This window comes from Zeus faber (assembly GCF_960531495.2).
Source record: "Zeus faber genome assembly, chromosome: 14".
In the NCBI taxonomy this organism is placed as follows: Eukaryota; Metazoa; Chordata; class Actinopteri; order Zeiformes; family Zeidae; genus Zeus; species Zeus faber.
Window position 1 is genome coordinate 2,710,803 of NC_137200.1, and position 12,415 is coordinate 2,723,217.

The 12,415-nt window shown below is 39.3% G+C and overlaps 1 protein-coding gene across 1 annotated transcript; it reads right to left on the bottom strand.

The window, feature by feature from the left end:
* Window positions 1-284: 284 nt before the first annotated feature.
* On the bottom strand, window positions 285-4,341 carry taf9 (TAF9 RNA polymerase II, TATA box binding protein (TBP)-associated factor). The gene is made up of 7 exons (XM_080014250.1): window positions 4,270-4,341; window positions 3,529-3,610; window positions 3,006-3,142; window positions 2,783-2,917; window positions 2,148-2,229; window positions 1,277-1,387; window positions 285-1,032 (listed from the first exon to the last, which is right to left on the bottom strand). The coding sequence occupies exons 1-7, from the start codon at window positions 4,303-4,305 to the stop codon at window positions 875-877; spliced, it is 741 nt and encodes a 246-aa protein (XP_079870376.1). The 5' UTR covers window positions 4,306-4,341; the 3' UTR covers window positions 285-874.
* Window positions 4,342-12,415: the final 8,074 nt, after the last annotated feature.

A 12,415-nucleotide genomic window follows, 5' to 3' on the forward strand; every position in this document is an offset into this window, starting at 1 on the left:
GGGTATTATATCTTCCAATTCTACTCTATTGAATGTAAGAAACTGTAAAACTCTTATTTGCACAATAAAATTTAATTGGATGGAAACATTTCACCTTGAAGTCCAGCCTAAGGACAAAATAAAACTGATAACTTTTCTGACCAACTAAATATAGCGTATAATCTTGGCCTCCATACAATACATAAAATAAAAGCAGATATGTTTGCCTCAACTTTTGCTTTGCTTCAACCAAAGGTGAACTACAGCTAAACAAAAACATGTAACTGAGACAGTTTAATTTATTTTTATTCATAAAAAGTTAGTCGCAAACAGACAGGAACAAATCCAGACACATTAAACCGTAGGGGAAGTGATGACTGTAGTTGGGGCACTACTACTACTCCTTCGATATTTACAGCGTTTTTGGTTAACACTTAACTTGGTGTGGAGCTTATTTTAATGTACGCACGTCCGCTCTGCTACTCATGGTCTACAGCCACTCTGTAGCTCTGTTAGTTTCTGATACAGTACATGTGTGGTGGAGACATATTTTACTGTAAAGGTTGGGTACTTCAGTATTTCCTTTCCAGTAAACACATTAAGTTTCGTTGCACGCGCGCGGGGACACGCACGCACGCATGCACACACGCACACACCTACCTCTTGGGAGCCGATCGATTGCGGGTTCAGTATGAAAACTCATTCAAAGTTACTTGTGAAATCACTACTTACTAATAAATCTTATATCCACCTGACTGTGAGCACTTATTAGACCGTTTAAAAGTTTTGAATGATATACAAACGGCTGAAGTACACACCACGTTAAGTGTTGACTCAGAAAAAATAAAATAAAAATAACATCCTATTAAAACAACACCGTGCGGTTGTGTTATGGTCATAGGGTGTCGTAGTCTTCGTCGTCCTCGTGCTTCCTCTTGAGCGATTCTGTGGCAGAGTTCTGCGACACCATGTTAGCGGTGATGAGGATGTTCTTGGAGCCGATGAGAGACGGATTGATGAGGATGTTTTGGACCGCCGGAGTGGATGGCGTGACTGTGATTTAAACACACAAAACCCAGCATTTTATGTTAGACACCCAGATGAGTATCAAGACAGTAGTTTCTCAAGAGGAGCTGGTACAATTCTCTTCTCTATGAATCAAAATTGGTTTATTAAGCCAGGTACATTTAGATATACTAGAAACTTGCCCTAGCAAAAGTTTCAGCCATTGCACCTAGTTTTTAAGCTTGAAAAACACATTGATGGAGAGAGGGGAAACCGTGGTGGGAAGACTTACTGGTTTTCGACACTGCAGGTTGTGAACTTGGGATTTGAACGGTGAAACGCTGGCCACTCAACGAGAGAGGAGTCGCAACCTTAGTGGTGATGGACTGGACAGTCGGTGTGCCTGTGAAATCAACAGGGGAGGTGGCAGATTAGTTAATATGCTAACATATCGCATTCCATTACAGTATAAGTACCAGGCGTGTTGGTGCAGCGTACGGGCCTGGCATGCAGTACTGTAAGTGCACACTTCCTATTAAATCCATGTTAATCCACTGCAAGACTTTGTTTAACTTAAAGGGTATGCAGAGATCATCGGACATATTGTGAGGGTCTAAACAAGATCAACGCGTTGTAATATAATTTTTAAACAAGTAATAAGCAGAAATCACAGATTGTTTTTTGTTTTTCACACAACTACTAAAAGCATTGGTTGTATCAGAAAAAATGTATTATCTGTTTGTTAAAAAATATCTAATATATTTATATTATATTTCGCTGTTGTTCCCAATACTCCTCTCTCTATTACAACATTGACGCGTCTGGGACGCTTCACCACATTGCCGGTGAAAAACCATGGTCCGTGCCGCGCTGGTACGCTAGGCCAACATGCCTGGTTGGTGTATTTCGGGTGTTAGAAAGAAGGCTGATCGTACTGAGGCGACGCCCACTTGGGCCTGGAATCAAGTGAACTGAGATCAGAGCAGGATGGAGTTAGAATATATCTCAAGAACCTGTATTGCACTGGTCTCTATAGGGTCAAAATCCATTTGATCTCTTTTTTCAATTGAAAGGTTCCTCTGGTACAAGCCATTACAACGCTTTCCTCCCCCACGTGACTTAGTGTTCAGCTAGTTTAAAAAGTTGCTGTGATGAGGAATCACCCAGGGTGGGCGTGCTCGGCCGGCTGGAGATGGCTCCGACACTGAGCCGCGGCACTGTTATCCGGCCTCCTGATGACGACACCTGGAAGAAAAAACGCTATGAACTACAAGCATCGGAAAATTCAAATAACATCACATACTACTATACTGTGAAAAATAAAAATGCACGATGATAGCTTGGTCATCTAGTAATGGGAAGATCCCCGGCTCCTCGAGGTAGCATGCTTAAGTGTGCTTGAGCAAGACACTTAACCCCTCACTGCTCCTGATGAGCCTGCCTCAACTGGTGTATGAATACATTGTAGGTAGCTTTGGACAAAAGCAGGTGTTAAATTACATTATGTAGTATTGCCATGCCCAATGTAATGTTCCATCCCTAATAGGGGTTTCCCCATTTAAAAACAATTGAGGATGGAGCATGATACTAATGTATGGATGTTATTAGTATTTCCAAATGCTGCAACATTGGCAGTTAAAAATCAACATTCTTTTAAGTTACATTCTTTTGATCATTGAATATTAATGGGATTATCTAGCTCCAATACGTGCTTTTTACTGATATGATGAAGTGATACTTCAGATGTTTTTGCAATGTTATGAAGGATACACTTTCACTTAAAATATTTTTCTTTTACCTTTTTCTGGGTGGACTTCAGTCGGTAGTTGGGGGCGGTCAAGCAGTAGCGATCTGGAGGCAGCCGGGGGCCAGTGTAGGGTTTGATCAGAGGGAGGGGAGCCAGGTTCTTCTGTCTGGCAACTTCAAGGAGGAACTAGAGAAACAACACAATCCATGTCAGGGGCCTCGTTTATTGGTTTCCCCATTTATGGTCCAAATGTGCAGGGAATATGGAAGTTTACATCTCTAGGAGGTGGGGAGGTGAAAGACTGGTCCATGCGACACTGAATCGCCAGCTTGATGTCGTCAGCGTCTACGCTGGCCTTTTTAGCATGCGTGGCATAGATTTTGGCATCCTCAATAATGGTCGTCACATATCCTACAGATGGAAAAACAAAACACAAAACAAGAGATTGATTAAGTAGATGTTTTTGAGATATAAACAACAATGGTGCTGATTTAAAACCAATCAATTCATAATGGAACCAAAATGTTTTTTTTCCAGCTGCTGAATGTCTTTCCCTCCTCAGTTGTTCAAATACATATGCTTTGAATATTTGACAGGTACTAATGAATAATAATAGATTCTGTGTGTGTGTGTGTGTGTGTGTGTGTGTGTGTGTGTGTGTATAGATATATATCTATATATATATATATAGATATATATCATGCTCAACGTGCTTCACGTTAAAAAAAGCTGATTACATGCAAGGTTAAATACCTGTTTTCGGAAGGCGCTGTTAATGAGCATAATCACAAACTTACTGTAGGTGAATTCCAGCATCTGGTTGATCACTCTGGGCTCATACTCTGCGATGCCCATGTCTTTTAGGATCTGGATCATCACCTGGAGAGAACGAAGAAGGAACCGTGACAGCATTTAGACTCCATCTGTACTGATTGTAGGGGAAAATAACATCAAGAATATCTGTCTGGTTGAGACAACAGCAAATGCCTTAAAGCTGCGATACTTGTTTATCTGGTTTATTATTTATTTTGTTATTGTTTTTCTTTAGGGTGTATTGTTGTTTATCATTGGGGTTAGTGTATATTGTAATTGTATTGTGTACAGTTAACCGTTTGGCTTTATTGTCATTTTCTTATTTTATTCTATTGTCTCATTATTTTATTACCTATTTTTTTATGTAAGTTGTTGCTGACACTGCAATTTCCCTTCGGGGATGATAAAAGTATCTATCTACCAAAATCCATTACAATTTCTAAGGAAGGAATGGTGTGCAGCCAGCATGTCGGGGGTTATTATTCTTAAAACGTACATATATCCGAAAAGTCATCGGACGCCAGACTCTGAAAATGCATCTTATTCAAAAAGGAACAATATTGTTCTGGTGAGCGGGCTAATACTAGCGTGCTAGCTAGCCCACTCTGAGACGTGTCAAAAGTGTCGCCAGTCCCGCTGCACGACATTAGCGGGCACGGTGTCTTCAGCCGTGTCGATACTGTACGGGCTTGACACATTAATTAAATTCTATATTAATGAAATACCTGTGCATCTTTGGGAAGTGTTTTCGGAGCAGCCATTTTGCTGGGGTGGCGCCTTCCGCTCTTCTTCCTCTCTTTACGCTAAATCGAGGGTCAGTTGTTCGTGATGCACAGCGCCAACCAGCGGGTAACCGAGACATCGCGAGATTACTGAAAGCCCGCGAGATTACAATAAAATGCGCTTTTGATTCTCCTGCCAAATGTACTGCAAGATAGATATATATATAGATAGATAGATAGATAGATAGATAGATAGATAGATAGATAGATAGATAGATAGATAGATAGATAGATAGATAGATAGATAGATAGACAGATTGATAGATAGATAGACAGATTGATAGATAGACAGACAGATAGATAGACAGATAGATAGATAGACAGACAGATTGATAGATAGACAGATAGATAGATAGATAGATAGATAGATAGATAGATAGATAGACAGATTGATAGATAGACAGATAGATAGATAGATAGATAGACAGACAGATTGATAGATAGACAGATAGATAGATAGATAGATAGATAGACAGACAGATAGATAGACAGATAGATAGATAGACAGACAGATTGATAGATAGACAGATAGATAGATAGATAGATAGATAGATAGATAGACAGATTGATAGATAGACAGATAGATAGATAGATAGATAGATAGATAGATAGATAGACAGACAGATAGATAGACAGACAGATAGACAGACAGATTGATAGATAGACAGATATATAGATAGATAGATAGATAGATAGATAGATAGATAGATAGATAGATAGATAGATAGATAGATAGATAGACAGATAGATAGATAGACAGACAGATAGATAGATAGATAGATAGATAGATAGATAGATAGATAGATAGATAGATAGATAGATAGATAGATGGATAGATAGACAGATAGACAGATAGATAGATAGATAGATAGACAGATAGATAGATAGACAGACAGATAGATAGATAGATAGATAGATAGATAGATAGATAGATAGATAGATAGATAGATAGATATATAGATAGATAGATAGATAGATAGATAGATAGATAGATAGATAGATAGATAGATAGATAGATAGATAGATAGATAGATAGATAGATAGATAGATAGATAGATAGATAGATATATAGATAGATAGATAGATAGATAGATAGATAGATAGATAGATAGATAGATATATAGATAGATAGATAGATAGATAGATAGACAGATAGATAGATAGATAGACAGATAGATAGATAGATAGACAGATAGATAGACAGATAGATAGATAGATAGATAGATAGATAGATAGATAGATAGATAGATAGATAGATAGATAAATAGATAGATAGACAGATAGATAGACAGATAGATAGATAGATAGATAGATAGATAGATAGATAGATAGATAGATAGATAGATAGATAGATAGATATATAGATAGATAGATAGATAGACAGATAGATAGATAGATAGATAGATAGATAGATAGATAGATAAATAGATAGATAGACAGATAGATAGACAGATAGATAGACAGATAGATAGATAGATAGATAGATAGATAGATAGATAGATAGATAGATAGATAGATAGATATATAGATAGATAGACAGATAGATAGATAGATAGATAGACACCACGCTCACGCACCTGGATGGCCAGAAGGGGGCCTATGTGAGAATGCTGTTCATTGATTATAGTTCAGCTTTCAACACCATAGTCCCCACCAGACTGGCTGTCAAGCTGATGGAGCTAGGATTGAATGCTCCGCTGTGCACCTGGATCCTGGACTTCCTCACAGGCCGCCCCCAGGTGGTCAAGGTGGGGAAGTACATGTCAAGCTCCCTCACCCTGAATACAGGATCCCCCCAGGGCTGCGTCCTCAGCCCCCTACTGTACTCCCTGTACACACATGACTGTGTGGCCAGGTCCAGCTCCAACACCATCATCAAGTTTGCTGACGACACCGTGGTCGTGGGCCTGATCACCGACTGCGATGAGAAGGCCTACCGCGAGGAGGTGGCTGACCTGTCACTCTGGTGCCAGGACAACAGCCTCCACCTGAACGTCAGCAAAACCAAGGAGCTGATTGTGGACTTTAGGCGTGGATCACAATCGAGGACGCACGCGCCCTTGTGGATTAATGGGACTTCTGTCGATAGGGTGAGCAGCTTCAGATATCTGGGAGTCCACATCACAGAGGACTTAACATGGACTGTTCACACAGACACTCTGGTGAGAAAGGCGAGGCAGCGTCTCTACCACCTCAGGCAGCTGAGGAAATTCCGGGTCTCGGTGAGGATCCTCAAGTCCTTCTACTCTGGAGCAGTGGAGAGCATCCTGACAGGCAACATCACTGCCTGGTTTGGGAACTGTACTGCCCAGGACAGGCGGGCCCTGCAGAGGGTGGTGCGTTCAGCTGAACGTACCACTGGAACTACCCTCCCCCCCATGCAGGAGTTATACACCAGGAGGTGTAGTAGCAGAGCCCGTAGGATCATGAAGGATCCTCATCACCCCAACAACGGACTGTTTCAGCTGCTGCGGTCAGGCAAGCGCCTCCGCAGTCACGCAGCGAGAACAGAGAGACTGAGACGGAGTTTTTTCCCGCAAGCCATTAGAACTGTCAACGCTGACCTCACCAGGGGTCCTAACTGAGCCATGCACTAGGCTCCACTACCTACTGTACTGTATGTAGCATACTGTACCGCATACTGTATCACTGTTCAGGGTTGTTCGTGATGCCGTATTGCTGCGCCGTACTGTTGTATACTGTGCTGTATTATCCCAAACACTACCTCACACTATTCACATTCACATGCCACTTTAATTCACATGCCACTTTAAATGCACATATCTGTATATACATAGCCATATTCCTTCAACCTATTCCATTTTATTTCAATTTATTTTTTATTGTATTTTATTCTATATATTTTTTATCTTATTCTATAAGTATTCCACTTACTGTATTACGTTTTAGGAGTCAGTTAGTCGGTCTATTAGAAAGTAATTTTCTACTTTTTATTTTATTTTATTTTAGTACTTTTTCCTAGGACTTCTTGTGTGCTATCACCGGGTGCGTTGCATTACATTTCACTGCATATATGTATGGAAGTATGTATATGTGTGTGACAAATAAAAATCTTGAATCTTGAATCTCTAGATAGATAGATAGATAGATAGATAGATAGATAGATAGATAGATAGATAGATAGATAGATAGATAGATAGATAGATAGATAGATAGATAGACAGATAGATAGATAGATAGATAGATAGATAGATAGACAGATAGATAGATAGACAGACAGATAGATAGATAGACAGATAGATAGATAGACAGACAGATAGATAGATAGACAGATAGATAGATAGACAGACAGATAGATAGATAGACAGATAGATAGATAGACAGACAGACAGACAGACAGACAGACAGATGGATAGATAGATAGATAGATGGATGGATGGATAGACAGACAGACAGACGGACGGACGGATAGATTGATTCGCAGTTTTTGATATTTAGTCACAAAATAAAACTTAAATTTGCATCACGTATACTGTATAAATAGAATAATTCCAACAGTCCGTGATACAAGACGCCCGGCAGGTGGCGCTAAAAAACAAAAAACCGATGCGCGTGAGTAAAATGTCGGTTTTTTAGATTGACACCGCATTCTACTTAATCCCCCATCTGCTTCTTCACGCTTCTTCACGCTCCTTAAATAAGTATTTAAGGAGTAAAAACTCCACTACGTTTCAACTCAAACATCTGTTATTGTCTTTCTACATGTGCAACACAGTCGCGTGTGAGAATAGTAGTATCAGTGATGGTCTCTGCATTCATTCACAGTGAGAAGCTGCGGCAGGGCGCCCACAGAGGGTGTTATAAATAATGGAAACCAACATTTTAATGAGGCCTGAGTTTAAAAATAGAGAACCCACTTTTTTCCACATATTCTAGCTATTCTCTATGTGTGAGTCTGTTTTTTGTTTGTTTTGTTTTTCTTTGGATTGTTGATTGTTACTACTGTGTGTCAACACAATACTACACATTAAGAAAATTATTGTTTTATTTTAGTGCTGTTATCGTCTTCAAAAGCAAGCAACAGAGTTACTGTTGTATTACTATGGTGGTGGTAGATTCAGAAACTCTAAAGCAATAAGTAAATACATTGTTCACATTGTTTTGATAATTTCACCATGAGGTAAGACTGATTGCACAGTAGTATACATTTTCTAGAATTATTATTTATGAGTAGCCAGTACCAGGTATGTATCTAAACAAAATGCAGGGCACTGGGATGAAAAATAGACACTATCCATCGCTGTGTTTAGAAGTATTATTATTATTATTATTATTATTATTAGTAGTAGTAGTAGTAGTAGTAGTAGTAGTAGTAGTAGTAGTAGTACTATTTATTATTATTAATAACAATAATAATAATAACAAAAACAATAATCAGAATCATAATAATAATCAGAATCATAATAATAATGTAAATAATGATACAATTGTCACTTTCTCACATTCAAAAAATCTTTGTGTTTTAAAATGGTACAGAGTGGCAGTTTCAACTAAACCTGCTATATTCAACTGTTTAAACATTCAAAAAATAAAAAAAGTGGTGGGAAACCATCATGTGAATGTGTGTGCGTGTGTGTGTGTGTGTGTGTGTGTGTGTGTGTGTGTGTGTGTGTGTGTGTGAGAAATACGAAAGGGAGAGAGTTGACCTTATATAATCCTTTTTTTCATCTCAAGAATAAATAACTAAATTAATCAATGAATAAAAACAACAATTAAATTGTGAAAGTCATTATAATTGATTTAAAGCAAGTGGTTATTTTGATCTAAGATGGATGCCCTGAATTGACTGAGGACAATAGGAATTTCATATTAACAGAGGCTTGCAGTTTGCGAATCGCAGTGAAAACCAAGACTGTTGGTTCAAAAAGTGATGAGATATAAGGGGATATTGATGGTTTTATTTAGACATTTAGAGCAACCGCATCTCACAGCTTCCATGACAGATCAAAAAAAAAAAAAAAAAGTCAACAATCTATTTCCGCGCAGCTTGGGATAGGAAAACAGATCATATTTGAACGAATAAATGCTCCCATCAAAAGCCAAAGCTGAAAGCGTCTTGTGGCACTTCTCGCAGAATGCCTGCCTTCCACAGCTGAAGTGATAAGGAATATTCTGGTGGGTTGTAAATGACACACGGGAGATGGACACTTATCATGCGTTTGGCAAACAATGGCCCTCAGATCAACAGCCGTGAGTCAGTCTGGAGTTTATAGATTATTAATATTTCAAAACACCTTTTTTTTGAAAGCTGAAAACTACGTAGACATCAAACGGCTTTGTCGGCGCAGCTGACTCACAGCTTCGTATCACAAAGAATGGTAAAACAGTGGTGTACACTGACTGGAAACTAGAACATTTGTTATAAGTGTCAACATTTCTGTCCTTATTTATTGTGATCTCTTCTCCTTTTCTTCATCCTTTTCATTCTCTCTCTCTCTCTCTCTCTCTCTCTCTCTCTGTCTTTCTCTTGGACTACTTCTTGGCTTCAGGCTGATCTTTTTTGTATATTTCTTTATTTCACTATGAGTCTCATTTTCTCTCTGTTGATCTCACCATCATTCTCTCTCTCTCTGTCTCTCTCTGTCTCTCTCTGTCTGTCCCTCTCTCTCTCTCTCTCTCTCTCTCTCTCTCTCTCTCTCTCTGTCCCCTTTGCTGTATGTCTTTCCCTATGCTCTCCTTTCCTCCCCTTGGTCCTTTCTCCTTTCGATCTGTCTCTTTCTCTGGTTCCCAGCCCCTCAGTCGTTAAGAGACGCTGTGACAGGCGGGAAGTGCTTTGATGTTTGCATCATAGAGGAGAGAAGTCACACAGGAACTTCACAATGGTGAACAAGGAGGGTTTCCACAGGAAGTCAGAGAACTCTCTCTCTCTCTCTGTCTCTCTCTCTCTCTCTCGTTCTCTCTCTCTCTCTCTCTCCCTCTCTAACTCTCTCCCTCTCTCTCCAATACACTGGAGAAGAGTGTTCCCCAATACCTGGGTCGCGACCCCGAGATGGGTTGCGGGAACACGGCAATGAATATGGATCCAATATATACACACATACTGTTGATTTTTCATTTTAACATATTTCCGATAGTACACATTTCAAAGTCAAACAATTGATGTATAAACAGGCAGACAAATAGATAGATATGTGTGTGTGAGCAAACTGATTCAAGCGGTTCCTACTGCTGCTTCAGTTTCCTTCTCCTTGTTTTTATTCCCCACCTTAAAACTAAAAATGTGTTCCTACTGTTGGGATGAAAACTTTGGAAATCTGCAAGAGCTCATCTGCATTTTTGAAAGTTGGTTAGTGAAGAAACGTCCACATCCCAACAACACACCACATTTCTGCCGGGGTGGTTATTTTCACTAGTCTGTTTCTGGCCTATCAAGCTCCAGGCCTTTTGCATAAAACAACAATGAGGTTCCTGTCAGATGAAAGAAAAAGAGATCGAACATGCACATGTGTGTTTGAATGTTTCTATGTGTCCCCTCTGAAGGTGAAATAATTTATGTGAGATTAATATCTTGTACCACCAGCCTTTTCACTATAAAATCCAATTTCTCCCTACCTTCCAAAAGAGATAGAGGGTACTTGTGTATGTGATGGATAGATAGATAGATAGATAGATAGATAGATACCTATAGCTTTATAGAGATTCACTCTCACACACACACACACACACACACACACCAAACACGCACACACACACACACACACACACACACACACACACACACACTGATGCTGACCTGTATTTGTGTGTCAATTTTTGTGTGTCCATATATAGGCATGTACGTAGAAGTTGGATATGGACATGCCTGTGTATGTCTGCGTTTGTGTGTATGAAGACCTGTGTATATGTGTGTTATATCTATGCTTGCCTGTGTGTGTTAGAATGATTAACCTTTACAGCCTCGCCTGCTCTTCAAGGCAGGTTTCAGTCTCATGGTCATAAACCCAGAGACTGGAGACTACATCTATATCTGCAGTCACGTAAAAAAATCGACCCACGCCTCCAAAAATATCAATCTTAGTAGGTTACGACAAATAATCTCCCCTCCATGCATGTTTTTTGTTTTTTTAATTTGAGACTTTTAAGCGATAGGTTAGCCATTTTCCAAGCCAGGCCTTGTCAAAATGTTGGTTCCCATCATTTATAACTGTTCATAACACTAACCTCACTGAATGTTTTGCTACCGAGAAACTCACCAAGCTGCAGGTTCTCACTCCCTTAAATTTTCTGTTTGCAAATGGGAAGCTCGTTTTTGTAAAACACGAAATCGCAGATTGTGATTTAAACTTTTAATCTAAAGTCTATGTTCAGAGTTAAGGTCCGACAATATGGCAATGTGCTGTTTAATCAGAGTAGAGAGGTCATTTTTAATATATATATCATTTTAAATAAAATGTTTTTCTGTCTGATGTCGGCTGGTGTTCCCATTTAACGAGGAGATGCTCTGCATGAGAATGACATAATACACACAAATCTACACAAAATACACACAAATACACATAGAATCATATTTATGCTATTAGTATCCTGGGTCGTATGGGGGGCAAGTAATTGAAAGGAGATTACTGATGGCATTAAAAAAAGAATTGTACAAAATACATAAAATGTGCTTAATCTGTTATAGTAATTCTCTTGTCTTCTAGCACTTGCCTCTCATAACACACTCTTCAATTTGTCATAAAATGGAGTTGTGAACCCCGATACATTCTAAAAACTATTTACAGCAGCAGCATCGCCAAAATTAAACACATTGTGACATTGGGTAAAAATCCTGTCGGTCACTGGTTGATCTTATTTAGACGCTTTATCTGAATGCAAGATGCTGGGTCTAACCCAGGTCAGGGGAAAAGAGACAACGATGCACCATGGGAAACAAATGAGTAGCCAAGGAAGCTGTAGACTCCTTCAGCGTCTGCGCCATTTTCTCGAAGAGGGAAAAATGTGTGACGAGAAGAGGACGAGCAGCATCACAATGCATCCATTAGCATGCAGTGAAAGACGGGAGCCACAGGCCTGTTAGGCACTTCTTTGACAAGCTTTGTATTCAGAACCTGGCGTAATTATTCACACC

Bases quoted from the DNA above. Each gene is read 5' to 3' on its own strand.
- taf9 (XM_080014250.1), bottom strand. From the start codon at position 4,305: ATGGCTGCTCCGAAAACACTTCCCAAAGATGCACAG. The intron at 3,611-4,269 runs GTATTTCATTAA...CGTTCTCTCCAG, and splicing joins CACTTCCCAAAGATGCACAG to GTGATGATCCAGATCCTAAA. The intron at 3,143-3,528 runs GTAAGTTTGTGA...TTCCATCTGTAG, and splicing joins GATGCTGGAATTCACCTACA to GATATGTGACGACCATTATT.